Below are 20,945 nucleotides of genomic sequence, written 5' to 3'. Positions count from 1 at the left end.
TATTTTTAATCTCTTCAAAATCGACTTCCCACGAGGCGCCAGATATAACCCCCTTGAGTGGTGCCCTGTTCCGAAGAGACACACATGACACTTCAAACTTATCAATTCGGGTGAGATGCAACGCACATTCCTTCTGATCCGCAGAAGCACAAAAAACTAAACAAGCCCCCCTCTCGTGATCCTCACAGCCTTCACTTTACCCAGCACACTCTCCACCAGTTTGGATATCTCAAATGGTTTCTTCAATATTGGTAATCTGCTCAGCTGCTCCTCATGAACAAACCGTCCTCCTACTAGATACGAAGGGACATTCTCATCACTGTACACTACTTTGCTCCGTTTTCCATTCTTTTGGACAATACTCCAATTCTCCTTGATTCTACCACCATTGGATTCAGAATCCACTTCATCGTCCGCTTCAGCCATCTTTCCTCCGTTCATTGGCCTCTCAGCCTAAACTAGAGAAAACATTCAATGTAGCTGAAGATTATAGGGTCCCCTAGGAAACACTTAAGGAAACACTTATCAACACTTGATTTCCTATTTCCTACCCTGTCACAATAACCCCTCCCTTGCATTTTCATTCGTTGTTGTCACGATCGTCGGAGGAAGTGGACCAATGCGCAGCGTGATAAGTGAACATACTTTATTTTGTTGAGAACACCACCCGAACAAAACAACAAACGATACGAAACGTGAAGTCCTTGGTTACAATACAAACCATACGGAACAAGATCCCACAACACACTGTGGAAAACAGGCTGCCTAAGTATGGTTCCCAATCAGAGACAACAAGCAACAGCTGATACACGTTGCCTCTGATTGAGAACCACACCGGCCAACATAGAAACAAATGAACTAGATAATCACCCTAGCACACAAAACACATAGAAACCACACACCCTGGCTCAACATAATAGAGTCCCAGAGCCAGGGCGTGACAGTACCCCCAAAGGCGCGGACTGTGACCGCGCCAAACATAAACCGAACAGGGGAGGGCCGGGGAGGGCCGGGTGGGCATTCCTCCTCGGAGGCGGTTCCGGCTCCGGGCTTGACCCCCACCCTCCAACAAACCCCCCAAAGCGTCTGGCCCTGCTGGCCGGAGCTGGACTGAACACTGGTGGAGCGGATTGCTCTAGCTCCGGAGTGGAGCAGCTGACCGGTGCCGGACCAGGCACCGGTGGAACAGGCACGGGCTGTGCCGGACTGATGACGCGCACCACAGGCTTGGTGCGGGGAGCAGGGACGGGCCGGACCGGGCTGACGACGCGCACCATTGGCTTGGTGTGGGGAGCAGGGACGGGCCGAACCGGGCTGACGAAGCACACCACTGGCTTGGTGCGGGGAGCAGGAACAGGCCGGACCGGGCTGACGACGCGCACCACAGGCTTGGTGCGAGGGGCAGGAACATGCCGGACCGGGCTGGCGACGCGCACCACAGGCTCGGTGCGAGGGACAGGAACAAGCCGGACCGTACTGGGGACACACACCACTGGCCCTATGCGGGGATCAGGAACGGGCCGGACCGGACTGGCAACACACCCCAGTACCTCTCGCCGTGCCTCTACATTCTCCTTCCCCCTGGTGACCAGTGACTCCCGTAACCTGGCGGCCTCCTTTGCCAACCCGCTGAACCACTCTATCCCGGCCTCCTGCTGCCCCGTCGTCCACGGCGTGAGCCCCCCCCTAAAAAATGTCTGGGCGTCTCTCCTCCCCGTGGGCCAGGCCTCCATGGCTCTCGCCAGACTCTCGCTCCTCTGCTCCAAAGTCCAGCCTCTCTCCTCCTCACGCTGCTTGACCCAGTCGAGGTTGATATTCATTAGAGTCCTCTCTGGCGTTGGCTCCTGGACACGCTGCTTGGTCCAGTTATGGTGGGATCTTCTGTCACGATCGTCTTGAGAAGTGGACCAATGCGCAGCGTGATAAGTGAACATACTTTATTTTGTTGAGAACACCACCCGAACAAAACAACAAACGATACGAAACGTGAAGTCCTTGGTTACAATACAAACCATACGGAACAAGATCCCACAACACACTGTGGAAAACAGGCTGCCTAAGTATGGTTCCCAATCAGAGACAACAAGCAACAGCTGATACACGTTGCCTCTGATTGAGAACCACACCGGCCAACATAGAAACAAATGAACTAGATAATATCCCTAGCACACAAAACACATAGAAACCACACACCCTGGCTCAACATAACAGAGTCCCAGAGCCAGGGCGTGACAGTTGTCATGTCAAACAACACTGTATTCAAAGTGCCAACTACTATATTATAACTATAGAATTAGAATAATCATTCTATCTCAATGATTCCAACAGTTCACCCAAGTGTTTTGCTCTAAATCGCAAGTCAAATCACAATTGCAACATTTGGTTAAAAATAAGGCCTAGATTGTTAGCTCATATCGTGCAGCCCTTCGTGGCAGTGTGGAAATGATCTCAAATGAGTGCAACAAATGCAGCAATTGATGAAATTGCAAAATAAATTGGGGGTTGAAGTTGAATTGAACAGTATAAAATAATCAGAATGGAGAAAGACCCATTGAGATCACTTAGAATGTACAGTGGGGAGAACAAGTATTTGATACACTGCCGATTTTGCAGGTTTTCCTACTTACAAAGCATGTAGAGGTCTGTAATTTTTATCATAGGTACACTTCAACTGTGAGAGACGGAATCTAAAACAAAAATCCAGAAAATCACATTGTATGATTTTGAAGAAATTAATTTGCATTCTATTGCATGACATAAGTATTTGATACATCAGAAAAGCAGAACTTAATATTTGGTACAGAAACCTTTGTTTGCAATTACAGAGATCATACGTTTCCTGTAGGTCTTGACCAGGTTTGCACACACTGCAGCAGGGATTTTGGCCACTCCTCCATACAGACCTTCAGGTTTCGGGGCTGTCGCTGGGCAATACGGACTTTCAGCTCCCTCCAAATATTTTCTATTGGGTTCAGGTCTGGAGACTGGCTAGGCCACTCCAGGACCTTGAGATGCTTCTTACGGAGCCACTCCTTGGTTGCCCTGGCTGTGTGTTTTTGGGTCATTGTCATGCTGGAAGACCCAGCCACGACCCATCTTCAATGCTCTTACTGAGGGAAGGAGGTTGTTGGCCAAGATCTCGCGATACATGGCCCCATCCATCCTCCCCTCAATACGGTGCAGTCGTCCTGTCCCCCCCAAAGAATGATGTTTCCACCTCCATGCTTCATGGTTGGGATGGTGTTCTTGGGGTTGTACTCATCCTTCTTCTTCCTCCAAACACGGCGAGTGGAGTTTAGACCAAAAAACCTATATTTTTGTCTCATCAGACCACATGACCTTCTCCCATTCCTCCTCTGGATCATCCAGATGGTCATTGGCAAACTTCAGACGGGCCTGGACATGCGCTGGCTTGAGCAGGGGGACCTTGCGTGCGCTGCAGGATTTTAATCCATGACGGCGTAGTGTGTTACTAATGGTTTTCTTTGAGACTGTGGTCCCAGCTCTCTTCAGGTCATTGACCAGGTCCTGCCGTGTAGTTCTTGGCTGATCCCTCACCTTCCTCATGATCATTGATGCCCCACAAGGTGAGATCTTGCATGGAGCCCCAGACCGAGGGTGATTGACCGTCATCTTGAACTTCTTTCATTTTCTAATAATTGCACCAACAGTTGTTGCCTTCTCGCCAAGCTGCTTGCCTATTGTCCTGTAGCCCATCCCAGCCTTGTGCAGGTCTACAATTTTATCCCTGATGTCCTTACACAGCTCTCTGGTCTTGGCCATTGTGGAGAGGTTGGAGTCTGTTTGATTGAGTGTGTGGACAGGTGTCTTTTATACAGGTACCGAGTTCAAACAGGTGCAGTTAATACAGGTAATGAGTGGAGAACAGGAGGGTTTCTTAAAGAAAAACTAACAGGTCTGTGAGAGCCGGAATTCTTACTGGTTGGTAGGTGATCAAATACTTATGTCATGCAATAAAATGCAAATTAATTACTTAAAAATCATACAATGTGATTTTCTGGATTTTTGTTTTAGATTCCGTCTCTCACAGTTGAAGTGTACCTATGATAAAAATGACAGACCTCTACATGCTTTGTAAGTAGGAAAACCTGCAAAAATCGGCAGTGTATCAAATACTTGTTCTCCCCACTGTATGTGTTGTCACCCTAGGGTCGCACACTACTCATAAAGCAAATGTTGAACTTTTATTATTCAGAAACATAAAATACCTAAAATACTGTGATATTATATTTTGGCCATATCGCCTAGCCCTAACTACAACCAGTTAGCAAGTCGGAAATGTCCGTTTCCTAGTTCCGACTAGCACGTGAACGCGGCATAAGTGGGTAATGGTGTCCTGTGACAGTAGGTGATGGTAGGTCAACGTTTAATTAATGGAATGGGGGTGTGGCGATTCTAGCATGTAAATGTTGTTGGGGCAAACTCCCAAAACATTTTTTTAGATGCATGCCAGCAAAGTCACTACACAATACTAAACAATACACTAGAATGGTGACAAATGGGGCCCACAAACTGTTAGGGCTTACATGAATCTATCCCAAGAGCAGAGCTTTCTTTTTAGCACCATGGAGTGAATCCTTACCACTGCTACACCTGGCTATCAGCGGAGCCTTGTCTGGCAGCGAAACAGTTCATTCAGCCTCATTTGCTACCTTAAAAAAAACATAGCTGATATGGCTGACTTGCTTAAACAAATTTGGTATCTACTGACAATTGAGATGTACAAACTATGCCATAAGGGGACGACGAGCGGATAAGAGGCAATCCGTAATTTCGATTCAGACGTAGTCAATATAACTATTTGTTCAGCACTTTTGAAATGTACAGCGACAGAATTCAGAACATGGGCCATTCTTACAGTGTTCTCCCTGTACACCAAGTCTGAACCGTAGGATAAATAAAGGGGGCATATAAGCAGACAATGAAAGCTCTTACAATATTCAATGATTACATTTCTCTAAAACAGGCTATAGGCTACATGTGCACAACCAAGTCAGAACAGTAGGCTAAGTTATGAGGGGGAAAGGGACCAGATTATTAGGGTGAGGCACATGGGCTTCTAACAGCTTACTACACAATATACACTTAGTATTACTTTCTCAGCTACAGTATACATATCTCCCTGGCATATTACATCATTTATGTAGCAGCATACAATAAATTTTTGTACCCACCTGGTTGTGCTGTGCTCACTTGAACAGGAAGGTGGCGGTCCCTGTGGGCAAATGTTGTCATCAAAGTCTGGCATTCTCTGGATTTATGGTGCTTTCAAGACAACTGGGAACTCGACAAAAAAAGGTTGAATCATGATGTCAGTGATCTTCAGGTCGGAGCTCTAGAAAGAGGCCACAGTTCCCGACTTCAAATTCCGAGTTGAATGAGTCCCCTCGTTTTTTCAGAGTCCCCAGTTGTCTTGAACTCACTGAAGTCTGAGATTTCCCAGTTGTTTTGAACGCGGAAGAAGTCATGCTGGATTGACAGCATGGCCAATGTATTTAAACTTTTCTGGACCATGGTGTTGAATGTTTATCCTTTTAAGCTTGGGAAAGAGACCCTTAAACCCAGACTTGGACCAAACACCCACTCCACTGAATAGCAGGCTAGTGATTGCTTTGCAATGCTTGCAGTTAGCCACACCGATTCCTTTCAAACCACTCATTGTTGAATTTGCGATTTCCAACTTGTTGTGTAATGTTTATATCCAATGGCCGATGAGCACCGACACCTTTGTCTATAATTTCTCTTCATATGACAAGGATTGAAAAGGATTTGCCAGTAGATTGTTGACGTGATTCATGATGATGACTGCTTGTGTAGCTTGCTAGCTAAGATTGTTAAAGTATGATGTTGACATGATCAGTCCAATCAAAGCTACAGTAGATATAACGTGATTTGACATCATTTTATCTGTGACCAATGACCTTGAGCCTTCTTGAATGGGCACTTCTAATGTAACTCTATGACAGCACCCAAGGGGCTTGAATTTTTGAGCTCTCCCCGTAGATTTTGCAGTGATGTAGTGTCCCAATGAGTGACGGAACACTGAGCCAATCACGGCGCAACTACAGAACATTACCAACCCCTGCGCTCTGTATTTTCCGCTGGCTGCCCCACCACCACAGAAAGTACTGAGCTAGGCTGAACCACGTACATTTTGTAGCTGCCTTACTCAAGAAAGCAGAAAAAAAGACCATGTTTGTATGCGGCTTTATTAAGTCAATGAATGTATTTATTTTTACATTGTTTGCAAACTGATATGTGACACATATTAATGCCAAAATAACACACAAAACAGGCACCTGCCCTGAATGACGGGTCGCCACTGGGTATATTGTATATCTTAAATGTATGCCTACATTCAGATATAGATTTCTCTGTTCAATACCACTTACCCTTGTCTGGGACAGGGATGTTGTTTCGATGTGCCAATTTGTAGGCAAGTTCTCTGCATTTGAGGCTACTAAACCCATTAAACTGGTCCGCGAGATTCTTGATATGTTTAACAAGCTCGGACTTCATGTTATCAGATAAATTGTGTTGTGTGCCTCTCTTTTGCACAGGTACATGTTAGTTTTCTTTTTTTGTGAATGTACCTCTTCAGTGTAATTCATCCCTTGCTGCTGCTCAAATGGACTTCCCTTCATTGGCTGCTCTCTCAAGAACCTCAAGGGGGGCTAGACCCCTGCTTGTTTTACGTTTGTATACATGGGGCATGATGATGTCTGCTCTGTAACAATAAAAATGCACTCTTGATTTCATATGGATGACACATTGCAAAAATAATATGCATATTATTCATAAAACTGACAAACTGTAATCATCATTTGGATGGGGTATGGTGGCCATTGGCTCAACTTACCCCAAGGCAAACATTTTGACTATATTAGCCCACACAGCTACAAGGATGCACTTTAAATGCTTGGTTTAGACCATGCAGCTACAAGAATCATGAAACCTATAAGACAAAATATTTATTAGACTTCGTGAAACATTTTGGGACCAGCTTGCTTACCACTTTTTCCATGTGGTTTCTTCCGTCAAACTCCATAAAATCTGGTCACATTATTAATTTTGTGTATGGTTTCCTAGAAACAAGGGGTGGCTCAACTTACACCACTCTCCCCTACTGCCATCCACAGACCAAAACACCTATTTGTCTCTACAACCAGAAACAAAATTAAATGTAAATAACAAAAGTTTGGTATGTATACAGGATTAATAAAAACAAAAGTCTATGTAATCTCACATGGTTCTCAATTGTTCCAGTGACAGTTCAAGAGCATACTGTTATGCGTGCCTTCGGTTGGCCTGACATCATCCTATAGGCCAGATGCACCGGCTCCGTGAGGTTCGCCTTAAAGGTGTACACGTGAGTCTTCCCACTGCACTGGCTGACGTTATAGAAGCTCAGCCTCTGAGTCTTAAAGCTCAGCGTGATCTCCAGTCTGTGTACTGCCGGGGTTCTCTTCAGTGGAACATCATGGCCCTGCTCGAAGGACCTGAGCAGGTTATCGAACCACATCAGGCACCAGGAGCCGCGGCTACTCTCTAGGGCGCTCGCTAGCCCGCTGCGTGCTAACATCCCGCTGTAGCACACCCCTATGATCCAAGGAGAAGATCCGTCCAGCTCCACCTCCCAGCGATGCTCACCTCCGTAGAAGCTCTGGGTGCTCAGCACCTGGAGGAAGTTGCTAAACCTTGTTGGCAGGGCCGGGTAGGGCTGCTTTTTGGCGCTGAAGGTCACAGTCTTCAGATCCTCTGACAGCACCAGGCTGGGGTGGGCCGTGTCCAGGTCAAAGGTCACCTCTGAGGGGTTGAGGACGTTGCGTAGGGAACGCTGGGCCATCCCGAGCCCCTCCCTCAGCTCTGCGCTCCTCCGTTCCAGCTCGTCACAAGCGCGGTCCGGGTTAACTTTAGCCTCAGGACCGGTGTTGTCGTGGTCCAGCTCCTCTAGAGGTTGCTGGGCCATCAGCTCCATGATGCGCGGTTGTGCCTCCTGAAGCCCCTCACTAAACACCCCACTGTCTTCCTCGGTCAGGAGGGATTTGGCTCGGAGCTGGGCCTCCCTCAACTTCTCTCGGATCTCTGAGACTTGGCGTACGCGGCTGCCTAGGCTCTCCTCGGCAGGGAGCAGTTCCGCTTCAATCAACTCCATCATCCCAGTAACGTAGTTGATCGTCAGCTCAGTCATCTGCTCCAGCAGCTTGGTTGCCTTGCCTCTCAGAAGGGCATTGGCGGCCCTGACCTCGACCTCCCTCTCCTCCTCCCTCCTCAGCTGGTCCTCAGCCATCTGCAGCCTCACCGTCAACTCCGTTACCTGAGACGCTAAAACAAGTTTAGACTTGTCCATTATCGCCATCTCCATCTTGACATCCACCAGTTCGTTTATCGGAAAAGTAGGGTGCGCTGCAGCTGCATCTCCCAAGCCTGTGTGCTGTAACTCCTGTTGCTCTATGTCTAACAGACATTCAGAGGTCTCATCATCATTTCTCTGGTTAGGTGACACTACCCCCTTGTGGCATTCACCACCATCTCCATCTGTGACGGATCTGACCTTTCCTGCTGTGGTGGCTTTATAGCTCTCGATGATGCTGCACATCTTGAAGTTCTTCACCAGGCCCTGGGGGCCCTGGTACTCAACCTGGCATTCGGGGCAGCAGTGGGGGGCCGTGTCAGTGTCCATGTACTTCTCAAGGCAGGCTGAGCAGTAGACGTGGCCGCAGGGCAGGGACACAGGGTCGGAGAAGAGGTGCAGGCAGATGGGGCAGCTCAGGTCCAGCACCAGGGATCCTTCAGTCTCAAACAGTGACATGCTGGCAGTGGAAGGCTCTAGAATGCACAATAAAAAAGCAAGAAAGCGTTGTAAAAACACTACATCAAATAAGAATGTAATTGAGTAAAAAAAGAAACGTAAAATTCAAGTAGCAATTAGTAGTATATAGGAATTTCTTACTTTGAATTACATTGTGTATTTCAATAAAACTGAAGGAGACCTTAATGTGTGAGTGTATGCCTTAGAAAAGGTTAGTGACCACTGCTAAGTCAAGATCACTGAGTCAAAATCCAAGCCAAGATCTACTGCTCAGATTTTTAAAAAACATTACTTAAAAAACATAAGCCTATGCAACAATAACCAATTAAAAACAGTTATGTAGCAACAAGGTTTGTGCAGTAGGCTATGGCCCCAATACATTAGCACTGCATATTGGCTATGATTGAGTTGCCCTGCCAATGTTGTTCTTCTCTGACAATTTAGAAATTATATTTCAGCATGTTAGGTATATGTTCACATTGGTAATATATATTTTGTTGTATTACTTGTGAGGGAGGCTAGTCCAAATCAATGTGTCATAAAAAAAAAATGCACTCCCTCCCCAACGTAAAAAATATTTTCACATGACCCTCCCCTTGTAATGTAAAATAAATTGAACACTCTCGCCCCTCATAGAATTTACTCAAAATGATGTTTACCACCACAAATAACAACAACTGTAACATGGATATTGACTTTGCCACTTCAGCATGCTTTTGCGGCACAGTCGATGCCACACAGGGCAGAAGGTTGAGGGTTCGCCGACCACCAGACGAGCTCACTCTTCCTGCCTGTTTCATTACACTACAATCAGAGCTGGCTGCAGATAATGATTAGCTCGGTTGGAAAATCAGATTTTCAACAATTTGATGCCATATTTATAATTATATAAAACAAATTTTCCACCAACAGGTTTCTGTGCCAATGCACCACACAACCAATAAAACAAAGCATACCAAATTCTGGCACATCAATATCACAGTTTGCGTTTTCAACAACACAATAAATAGACTATGTAAATCTCCACAAACAGAAAATACATCCCTGCCTACCTTGTAGGCTTACCCAGTATCGAAGGCTTATTAGCTTGACAATCTCTGAATGCCATTAAACTTTTTGGTGTTTTGTAACAGATGTCTCTTTCCATTCATCAATTGACCACTGCACAGTTTGAATTGATGCATTTATTTAATTTTTCAGTTTAAAAAAATACATATATACACACACACACACTTTTCTTAAGTGACCGGGATTGCACAATTAAGTCAGGAATTTGATTTTACTCATTTCCATTGTGGTCCCAATTTCTTTTTTTACATAAATACATATACAATAACATAGATAGACACATTACTGAGATTGAGACAAAAACATTCTCAACCTCCAGATGAGTATGAGGGGGAGTTTAAGTACAATTATTACAAGTTTGTTTGGCTGGTAGTTTATTCTTTAGATGTTAGGGCTTGCTGGTGAGCCATGCATGATGTGCAGGCATAATCAAAGTGACACTGAACTAGCGCACTTGCCAGAGTCTTTAGGGGGTATATAGCTAGGTTTCCATCCGATTGGCGACAGATTTTCATGTGAATTTTCAAAAATCGGAATAAAAACAATATGCCATTTCAGAGTTTCCTTTAGGAAAATGTGGCGCCGCACAACATGACAGGGAAGATTTTAATTTACCGGACATTTGAGAAATGTTTGCCAGTATGCATTCTACAAAACGGTGGAATAGGCCAAATATGATAACAACTGATGGCAGTAGCTAACTACTGTAGCTAACTAGCCAGCTAACCTCTGTAGCTAGCCAGCAAGCTAAATAGATTGCAAACGGGTTAGCATAACTCTAACCAAACAAAAAATAGTTTAAAAAAAATATTATCTAGCTGGCTAGAATTTATGAGGCCAGCAAACACGTTCCTTACACCCTAGGAACGTATTTCCTCCAACGTTATAATGAAAAGGTGTCTCTCGGTCCCAAAACAAGTTTCTGGAGACGTGTGGGAGGAGTGCTGATGACGTCGCCCACTGTATGCGCTTTCGGTATCCTGATTGCGTCCAGACTGAGGAGAAATCTGCACACAATGCATCCCTGACCACCACCTGAAGTGGTCAGCCAGATCTGAACACAATCATACCACAAAGCGACTTTTGTGCATCTAATCTATAAATTATATATATATATATATATATATATATATATATACACTACCATTCAAAAGTTTGGTGTCACTTAGAAATGTCCTTGTTTTCGAAAGAAAAGCTATTTTTTTGTCCATTAAAATAACATCAAATTGATCAGAAATACAGTGTAGACATTGTTAATGTTGTAAATGGCTATTGTAGCTGGAAATGGCTGATTTTTTAATGAATATCTACATTGGCGTACTGAGGCCCATTATCAGCAACCATCAGTCCTGTGTTGCAATGGCACGTTGTGTTTGCTAATCCAAGTTTATCATTTTAAAAGGCTAATTGATCATTAGAAAACCCTTTTGCAATTATGTTAGCACAGCTGAAAACTTGTGCTGATTAAAGAAGCAATAAAACTGGCCTTCTTGAGACTAGTTGAGTATCTGGAGCATCAGCAATTGTGGGTTCGATTACAGGCTCAAAATGGCCAGAAATAAAGAACTTTCTTCTGAAACTCGTCAGTCTATTCTTGTTCTGAGAAATGAAGGCTATTCCATGTGAGAAATTGCCAAGAAACTGAAGATCTCGTACAACGCTGTGTACTACTCCCTTCACAGAACATCGCAAACTGGCTCTATCCAGAATAGAAAGAGGACTGGCAGGCCCGGTGCACAACTGAGCAAGAGGACAAATACATTAGTGTCTAGTTTGAGAAACAGGTGCCTCACAGGTCCTCAACTGGCAGCTTCATTAAATAGTACCCGCAAAACACCAGTCTCAACGTCAACAGTGAAGAGGCGACGCCAGGATGCTGACCTTCTAGGCACAGTTGCAAAGAAAAAGCCCTAGCTCAGACTGCCCATCTTAATCTTTTATTGGCCAGTCTGAGATATGGCTTTTTCTTTGCAACTCTGCCTAGAAGGTCAGCATCCAGGAGTCGCCGCTTCACTAAGTTTTCATAACTGTGACCTTAATTGCCTACCATCTGTAAGCGGTTAGTGTCTTAACGACTGTTCCACAGGTGCATGTTCATTAATCGTTTATGGTTCATTGAACAAGCATGGGAAACAGTGTTTAAACCCTTTACAATGAAGATCTGTGAAGTTTAGATTTTTACTAATCATCTTTGAAAGATAGGGTCCTGAAAAAGGGACGTTTCTTTTTTTGCTGAGTGTATATATATATATATAAAGGAAGAGAAACTTAGGCCAAACCCCAGAGATATGACGGTGGCATGCTACGACACCGACATGCATTTCTTTATGTCAGGATGACTACTGCGTCTGCTATACATATATAGATGTACAGGAGGGTAATTCGTAAATTTCCGATCCAAATATTTTGTATAAAGATAAGCAATATATTGTTAGATTATAGGAGTAACTCTGGTAGGCCTGAAACAGTCTTCCTCGCCTCAAGTTCAACTGACGGAGTCAATTGGAGCGCAATGGCCTGCCTTCATATCATAGGCCTGAAGTAGCTAAAGCTTAATAATTACCACACCATACCAAACCTTCACAAACATTTCTAAACTTTATTAGGGTAATATCAAAAGTCAAGCCAAGCCATTGTTTATAGGGAAAATAGGAGCAGAAGAGCGAATGTAAACCAGGCAAAAAATGCACTACCCTCCCCTGTACTAAATAAAAAATACAAATTAAAAAAACCTTCCCTGTGCTCAATTTTAAAAAACACAACCCTCCCCTGTGCAAAAAAAAAAAAAAACTCTGTCCCAGTAAATTTCGATCTCTCTCTTAGAGTATGTTTGGATGGCCAAAACATGCGTAGTTTAGTCCTTCAGGGCTGTAATCTCTGAGGAAACCTACACCAAGTACAGGTTTAATCATTTTTAATTAATCCAACAGACAACTCAAACAGCTACCATCAAACAATAGTATTGGGCCTACTTCCTCTTGTACAGTAGTGTAGGCCTCATTATATTAAGTGCATGTGTCAGGTCTATTCATTTGACTTGACCTAGTCTAGAAATGAAACAAATCTTACCCGCATGCCCTGTAGCTCTTCTGAGAGTGAGGTATAGCCTATATTTGTTCATAATTCATAAAGAAACTCAGACATCTTAAACACATCCCAAATGTTTACCGAGTGACTAGGCTAAACTTTGGCAACATGTCAGATCTCTCCACAAACTGTTTGCCCTTATCAGCTCAAGGTCCAATATGTGTTTGCAACAGCGCGTTGCAGATAACTTTCGATTTCCTGTGAATACAGTTTCTAAATCACGCTGCCCAGCAACATTCATGTAAACTCGCGGGATCAGGAGGCTTTGGAAGGCTAGTTTCGATTCCCCTTGTCGGTATAATACAAAACAACACGCAATTAACCATTACAAAAATATATATCTTACCTAAAATCCTGTTTAGTAGGATACGATATTTTTAACGTGGAGACGTTGTCGTTGTTGATATTGCATTTAAATCCGACTTTTTTTTTTTACATCACGCACATTCGGATAGGAACTGCACAGAGCCGCACCTGTTGATCACCGCACGACTGGGAACGATTGTTCGGTGAATACTAATAGTGAAGACAAACTGTAGAAACACGATAGTTGTCTTGAATTATCCATAGCCTACTTCCACCGTGACATCAAAAGTGCCAGTCCTTGATGAAATTAATTATTAACCTACTTCCTGCTATGTTGCAAGTTACCTGGGCGTTCACTGTATTTACAGTCAAAATAAAACTGGAACAGTCCTATTCTCTAATATTAAAGGGATAGTTCACCCAGATTACAAAATTTCATTTCAGTTTCCTTACCATATAAGCAGTCAGTCCATGGACAAGGTATGACAGCAATCCCTGCTTTGGTTTAGTTTCCCTGGAACTGTTTTCACATGCTATCGTTTATCGGTAGAGCATGGCTTTGCAACGCCAGGGTTGTGGGTTCGATTCCCACGGGGGGCCAGTATGAGAAAAATTAAAATAATAATGTATGCACTCACTAACTGTAAATCACTCTGGATAAGAGCATCTGCTAAATGACTAAAATGTAATAAATCCCATTCAAGTCAAGGGACTGATTATAATTTTTTGTGCATCATATTCAGTGCCAGTGAAACTAAACCAAAGCATGGCTTGCTGCCATACCTTTTCCACTGCTTAAGCCTTCTGCATGCTTCGGTTTGAACTCGGCTAGGCGAACCGAACGAGTGTGCTCCCATACTCCCTTAAAAGACTGTTGGTCCATTTTGAGACGCCATAGCCAGTAGTCAGAATTAATCTAAGATAACGCAAGAAATATGTTATTAATTTTGACATTTTTGTGAAGGAGATTTTACATCTAACTAAGATGTTTGGTGCAGTATTTCTCAAGTGAATTTTTTTTAATGAAAACGATTCGAACAAACACTACATTGAAGAATCCCTACTGTCAACCTATCACCTACGTAGGGGGGTATACTTTTTTGTGTGTGCGCGAACAGCCGAAAACCCCCCTGAGGAAAACCAAAACGTCAAAAAAATTCATCATAATACACTGTTGCCAGAGAATTGAATGTTCATTTCTCTACCATAAGCCGCCTCCAACGTCGCTTTAAAGAATTTGGCAGTATGTCCAACCGTCCTCACAACCGCAGATGTGTAAGGTGCCATGTGGGCGAGCGGTTTGCTGATGTCAACGTTGTGAACAGAGTGCCCCATCGTGGCGATGGGGTTATGGTATGGGCAGGCATAAGCTACAGACAACAAACCCAATTTCATTTTATTGATGGCAATTTGAATGCAGAGATACCGTGACAAGATCCTGAGGCCCATCGTCGTGCCATTCATCCGCCGCCATCACTTCACGTTTCAGCATGATAATGCATGGCCCCATGTCGCAAGGATCTGTACACAATTCCTGGAAGTTGAAAATGTCCCAGTTCTTCCATGGCCTGCATACTCACCAGACATGCCACCCATTAAGTATGTTTGGGATGCTTTGGATCAACGTGTACGACAGCATGTTCCAGTTCCCGCCTATATCCAGCAACTTCGCACAGCCATTGAAGAGGAGTGGGACAACATTCCACAGGCCACAATCAACAGCCTGATCAACTCTATGCGAAGGAGATATGTTGCGCTGTATGAGACAAATGGTGGTTACACCAGATACGGACTGGTTTTCTGATCCACGCCCCTACCTTTTTTAAGGTATCTGTGATCAACAGATGCATATCTGTATTCCCAGTCATGTGAAATTATTAATTTTTATTGACTGATTTCCTTATATGAACTGTGACTCAGTAAAATCTTTGACATTTTTGCATGTTGCTTTTATTCTCCAATAAAGCTTTTATACTGCCAAATTCTCTAAAGCAACGTTGGAGGTGGCTTATGGTAGAGAAATCAACATTAAATTATCTGGCAACAGCTATGGTGGACATTCTTGCAGTCAGCATGGCCATTGCATGCTCCCTCAAAACTTGAGACATCTGTGGCATTGTGTTGTGTAACAAAATTGTACATTTTAGAGTGGCCTTTTATTGTCCCCAGCACAAGGTGCACCTGTGTAATGATAATGCTGTTTAATCAGCTTCTTGATATGCCACACCTGTCAGGTGGATGGATTATCTTGGCAAAGGAGAAATGCTAACTAACAGGGATGTAAACAAATTAGTTCACAACATTTTTGAGAAATAAGCTTTTTGTGCGTATGGAACATTTCTGTGATCTTTTATTTCAGCTCATGAAACATGGGACCATCGCTTTACATGTTGTGTTTATATATATATTTTTTTCAGTGTAGATCATTTGAAAATAACAACAACGACAGGGCTCTTCAGGTCCAATGCAATGTCTCTCTACACAGAGTCATTGCTTTCACTTAGGATGACATTAAATCATATATTTCTAAATGTAATAAAAGGGATACTTCCGGATTTTGGCAATGAGGCCCTTTATCTACTTCATAAGAGTCAGATGAACTCGTGGATACCATGTCTATATCTCTGTGTCCAGTATGAAGAAAGTTAGAGGTAGTTTTGTGAGCCAATGCTAACTTGCATTAGCGCAATGACTTGAAGTCTATGGGTATCTTCTAGCATGCTAGCAGATACCCAAAGACTTCCAGTTAACTGACTACGTGTGCTAGCGCTAGTTAGCAACTTCCTTCAAACTGCACGCATTAGTTCATCTGACACTGGGAAAGTAGATAAAATCCTGAAGTATCCCTTTAAATATGAAAGTTTATAAATCATATATAAGCAAAAAAGGCACCTTGTCAGACCAGACCATGGCCATTTCAATTACCCAAACAGTCCATTCACTCAACCCTGGAATGTATCTGAAACGGAACCCCCCAAATTCACATAGGGCCTAGTTTAAAACCATATCGAAAGCATATATAGATATCCATATGGCTGTGCACAAAACCAAGTGGTGCAGTACCTTGAAGGGAGAGGTGTGACCCGAGCCTGCTGTTAACTTGTAGTAGCAACACACGTTCTGCTCAGATCTCTCCCATAACAAACCTCCACCAAACTCTAGCTAATGAATATCCAATTGCTACCAAACCCGTGATGCCAGAGCTCCACATAAGTCAAACATAAACTAGATAAAAAAAGCTTGCTTCCAGTCAAAAGCAGCAGTCCTTTTGGTCTAACTCTGGGTTACACTTACAGTATTGTCTGAGCCACAATATCCTCTTTGGAGTCAACATGCACACACGTTGCTTTCTATAGTTTTTCTTTTACATTGATCACATTTGAGCGCTATAATTATTTTTACTTTTTTACTAATCTCATGTAAAACATTAAGAATGGTTACTAGGTCATGTAGACGTTCAATGTTCCACCATCACTTGGGAAGAGTGGACCGCAGTCTGTCAGTCTATTGTCTACTTTTTTGGGTGAACTATCCCTTTAAGTACTGCAATGAACTACAGGGAGTACAGGTTTTAAACTAAGCCCACAACAAGAGGGGTGTGAACAGTTTGTGTCATGAACAGGGCTTGTGCATGAAGGGGGGCGTGGGATGTTCCCCAATACTGGACAATTTGGGAAACCCTGTGCTAAATGACTAAAATGTAAATATAAATTGAATTCTTGAGCAGCACAAGGGTTTCCCAAATTGCCAGTATCATTTGGATAATGGCAATATGGTATGGCCAGTGCAGCATATCTTTTTGCAATCATGTACTGCACAATATGAAGTCACAGTGTTGCGTAAAATGTATGTCATCGGTGCATATTTGGTCTAAATTTTGCTCTGTGCTTGTGTGTGTCCCAGCAAGTGTGGAAAGCCAGACACTTCAATTTTGTTCTCTATTGCATCAGATGAATCGACACAGAATATAATAATATAGAGTATATTAAATGAGAACCTTGCACATCTACAATATTCCAGACCATGAATGCTTATTAAAACAATTTCTGAATTCAGAAAGGGATCGAAAGAGAGAGAGAAAAGGGGTGATGAGAGAGAAGGAAAAAGATAGAGAGAAAGAGGAGGAAAGAAAGACAGAGTGTGTGTGTGTCTAGTCCAGAGGACAGGTCCAGTGGTGTGTGTGTGTGTGTCTAGTCCAGAGAGGACAGGTCCAGTGGTGTTAGGGGCTCTCTCCAGTAGGAGAAGTGGCTGAACTCAGGGCAGTCGAAGGAGGACGACATCCCATCCTCAGAGATCATAGGGAAGAAGTGTTCCACCAGCTCGCTCAGGTGAGTGTACCTGTGACACACGCACGCGCACACACACACACACACACACACACACACACACACACACACACACACACACACACACACACACACACACACACACACACACACAATAATCAGGAGTCTACTGATATATTCAGACTCTTGGAACAGACATGACAGCATGCTCAAAACCAAAGCATGCAGCTATCAGGAGCATTTTTTAAAATTAAAGAATGTTATTAAATTGAGAAACTGTACTGTATGTATTGAGTGTGCACTTATGGAGGAGTGGCCTGATGATTGTCACTCCTCTATTGGCTAGTGTACTTACGAGGACTTGTTGCCTTTGTTCTTCTCCTGGATGAGTTCTCCCTTGGGGTTCACAGTGAAGATCCTGGTGTCACGGACACCCACTTCCTTATAAGCATAGGCATCCTGGGAAATCCAGACAACACTCAAATCAAGCTTTATTTAAAATACATTTGAAAAACTTGAATCCATCCCCAAGAGAATGGATTGAGAAACAATGGCCAAACACAGACAGCGAGTCAGCGGTGTGTGTGTGTGTGTGTGTGTGTGTGTGGCAGTGTCTGAAATCTGTCTTGCCTACCACCTACTAAAACTACATACCGTGTACTTATCATACTACATACTATTTAGAACGTACTGTTTAGTAAAAATGTATACAGTGAGCAACAAATATCAACATACTAGGCTCACCTACACTGAGAATGCACCGTCAAATGCGCAATTGTGTTGTTTCCCGCCATTTGTTAATTTTGGTACAGCCCGTCCCCTATAAAACGTTATATTTTCACATACCCAAAGCGCCTACTATTACAAACGCAAGTCGGGGAATCGGACGCAGCCTGTGTGTGTGTGACTGTGTGTGTGACTGTGCGTGTGTGTGTGTGACTGTGCGTGTGACTGTGCGTGTGTGTGACTGTGTGTGTGTATGTGTGTGACTGTGTGACTGTGTGTGTGCGTGTGTGTGTGACTGTGTGTGTGTGTGTGTGTTTGTGACTGTGTGTGTGTGTGTGGCTCACATTGGTCCTGTTACCAAAGGCTGCATAGAAGGGCTGCCTCTGGGGGTTGAACAGGTCTCGGATGTCAGTGAGGCAGGCGATCTTGAACACCTCCGGCTTCTTCTCTACCACCTCTCTGTGCAGGGCAGAGAAGAAACTGCTGGGGGCCAGCAGCACGGGGCCCTTGGGGAGGACAGTGCCTTTGTCGTTCACCCACTGCAGGTAGCCCTTGGTGATGTCGGCCATGCCGATGGCCCGTGCCGAACAGTACAGGAACTTGTAGCCGTTTCTAGGAGGGAAGGAGGGAGAGAGAGAGAGGGGGAGAGAGAGAGGGGAGGGGTTACCCATTGGTAATAAAACAACAACTGGATACAAGCATCTTGACAGTGATCAATGGCTTCCAATGAGAAGCACAGAATGGCACATTCATTTAGAGTGGGAAGTGTCATTTTACAATGTCGCCATTTTGGCTCAAAATACAGAGTTTTGGAACCAACTCATGCACAGTAAATACTGATGGTGGAGGGAACGGCTGCGTCTTGTTCATTATGAACCAAACAGAAGAAAACAGACTGAAAGAGAGAGAGACTATCTGTAATATTAATAAATGCTCATCTTCGTTTACAGTTTCAAAACGTGACTGGTTACACTTACTGGTGGATTTTGTGGTAGAGACGGGCGATGCCGTGGTGTGTCCAGTCTTTCCCCAGCTGAGGTAGGATATGACCCAGGGCATCAGACCTGTAATGGGCAAGGAGACAGATCATAAAGCACTGAACACACACAACACACACATATTCACATGTACATACAGATTGGATCATACAGGGCCATGATGGTGCTAAACTCTCTCTAAAAACACTGGGTAGTACCTTTCTTACATGCAAACACACACACACACACACTCACTTTGTGATGGTGCCATCGATGTCTGAGATGACGACGCGGTCGTCCCAGTTCCACAAGTAGATGGCGGCTTCGCAGCGACAGGTGCCCTGGTACTGAGTGGTCACGCTGAACATAACCTTGTTGGCCCCCTCACGCAGGTTCAACTGCTCCTGATCGCAACACAGGGTAGGGATTATGAGGCAGTGTGTGTGTGTCTGTGACCGTGTGTGTGACTGTGTGTGCAGGGTTTTTCTGGATCAAACAGGGGCTTAGGTGTTGGGCGTGGCAGGACATTTTTGAGGCCCCCATCTTGGCGGTGTAGAGAAAGTTGAGCATTTTAAAGCCAATTTCCTGTAATTCTACACATTTGTCCATGGACCTGAGAAATGTTTGTAGTTTTAAAGCAAATGTCCTGCGATTCTACATATTCTGCCCTGGAGCTGAGAGAAAATGTTGCCATTTTAAAGATAATTTCCAACAATTCTATGCATTTTGCCATGGCTACTGCTGTGTTCTTTTGCTCAAACATAACAAAAAAAGATACTGCTAAATTCATTGCTTTTGGAATGTTCAATTCTCCCTGACTGTCTAACTTTTATTTTGGTGATTGTTAGTTATCAAACATGATATATATATTTTTAATATATATATATATATATATATATATATATATATACACATACATACATACATACAGTGGGGAGAACAAGTATTTGATACACTCACAGATTTTGCAGGTTTTCCTACTTACAAAGCATGTGGAGGTCTGTAATTTTTATCATAGGTACACTTCAACTGTGAGAGACGGAATCTAAAACAAAAATCCAGAAAATCACATTGTATGACTTTTAAGTAATTAATTTGCATTTTATTGCATGACATAAGTATTTGATACATCAGAAAAGCAGAACTTAATATTTGGTACAGAAACCTTTGTTTGCAATTACAGAGATCATATGTTTCCTGTAGGTCTTGACTAGGTTTGCACACACTGCTGCAGGGATTTTGGCCCACTCCTCCATACAGACCTTCTCCAGATCCTTCAGGTTTCGGGGCTGTCGCTGGGCAATACGGACTTTCAGCTCCCTCCAAAGATTTTCTATTGGGTTCAGGTCTGGAGACTGGCTAGGCCACTCCAGGACCTTGAGATGCTTCTTACCGAGCCACTCCTTAGTTGCCCTGGCTGTGTGTTTCGGTTCATTGTCATGCTGGAAGACCCAGCCACGAGCCATCTTCAATGCTCTTACTGAGGGAAGGAGGTTGTTGGCCAAGATCTCGCGATACATGGCCCCATCCATCCTCCCCTCAATACAGTGCAGTCGTCCTGTCCCCTTTGCAGAAAAGCTTCCCCAAAGACTGATGTTTCCACCGCCATGCTTCACGGTTGGGATGGTGTTCTTGGGGTTGTACTCATCCTTCTTCTTCCTC

The 20,945-nt window shown here is 43.8% G+C and overlaps 2 protein-coding genes across 4 annotated transcripts in view; both read right to left on the bottom strand.

Annotated features, from left to right (window-relative positions):
- Positions 1 to 6,271: 6,271 nt before the first annotated feature.
- On the bottom strand, positions 6,272 to 13,681 carry LOC121551558 (E3 ubiquitin/ISG15 ligase TRIM25). 2 transcript variants are annotated; one of them, XM_041864261.2, is made up of 2 exons: positions 13,335 to 13,681; positions 6,272 to 8,850 (listed from the first exon to the last, which is right to left on the bottom strand). In XM_041864261.2, exon 2 carries the CDS (start codon positions 8,831 to 8,833, stop codon positions 7,295 to 7,297), a length of 1,539 nt encoding a protein of 512 aa, XP_041720195.1. In that variant the 5' UTR covers positions 8,834 to 8,850; positions 13,335 to 13,681; the 3' UTR covers positions 6,272 to 7,294. The 2 variants fall into 2 exon arrangements, with proteins under 2 accessions (XP_041720195.1, XP_041720194.1); XM_041864260.2 differs by lacking the exon at positions 13,335 to 13,681 and adding an exon at positions 12,971 to 13,293.
- Positions 13,682 to 15,954: 2,273 nt separating this feature from the next.
- zgc:123305 overlaps positions 15,955 to 20,945 on the bottom strand; it is a 36,060-nt gene continuing 31,069 nt past the window's right edge. For both annotated transcript variants that reach the window (XM_041864264.2, XM_041864266.2), the window contains 5 exons: positions 19,539 to 19,687; positions 19,284 to 19,370; positions 18,651 to 18,918; positions 17,936 to 18,039; positions 15,955 to 17,632 (listed from right to left, as the gene is read on the bottom strand). In XM_041864264.2, the coding sequence (XP_041720198.1) occupies positions 17,485 to 17,632; positions 17,936 to 18,039; positions 18,651 to 18,918; positions 19,284 to 19,370; positions 19,539 to 19,687 (756 nt within the window). In that variant the 3' untranslated portion in view covers positions 15,955 to 17,484. The remainder of the gene's footprint in view (positions 17,633 to 17,935; positions 18,040 to 18,650; positions 18,919 to 19,283; positions 19,371 to 19,538; positions 19,688 to 20,945) is intronic.

The sequence above is a fragment of the Coregonus clupeaformis genome, chromosome 12 (genome assembly GCF_020615455.1).
Source record: "Coregonus clupeaformis isolate EN_2021a chromosome 12, ASM2061545v1, whole genome shotgun sequence".
Lineage (NCBI taxonomy): Eukaryota > Metazoa > Chordata > Actinopteri > Salmoniformes > Salmonidae > Coregonus > Coregonus clupeaformis.
Note: the sequence above shows the minus strand (reverse complement) of the source record. Positions and strands in the feature narration are given on the sequence as shown.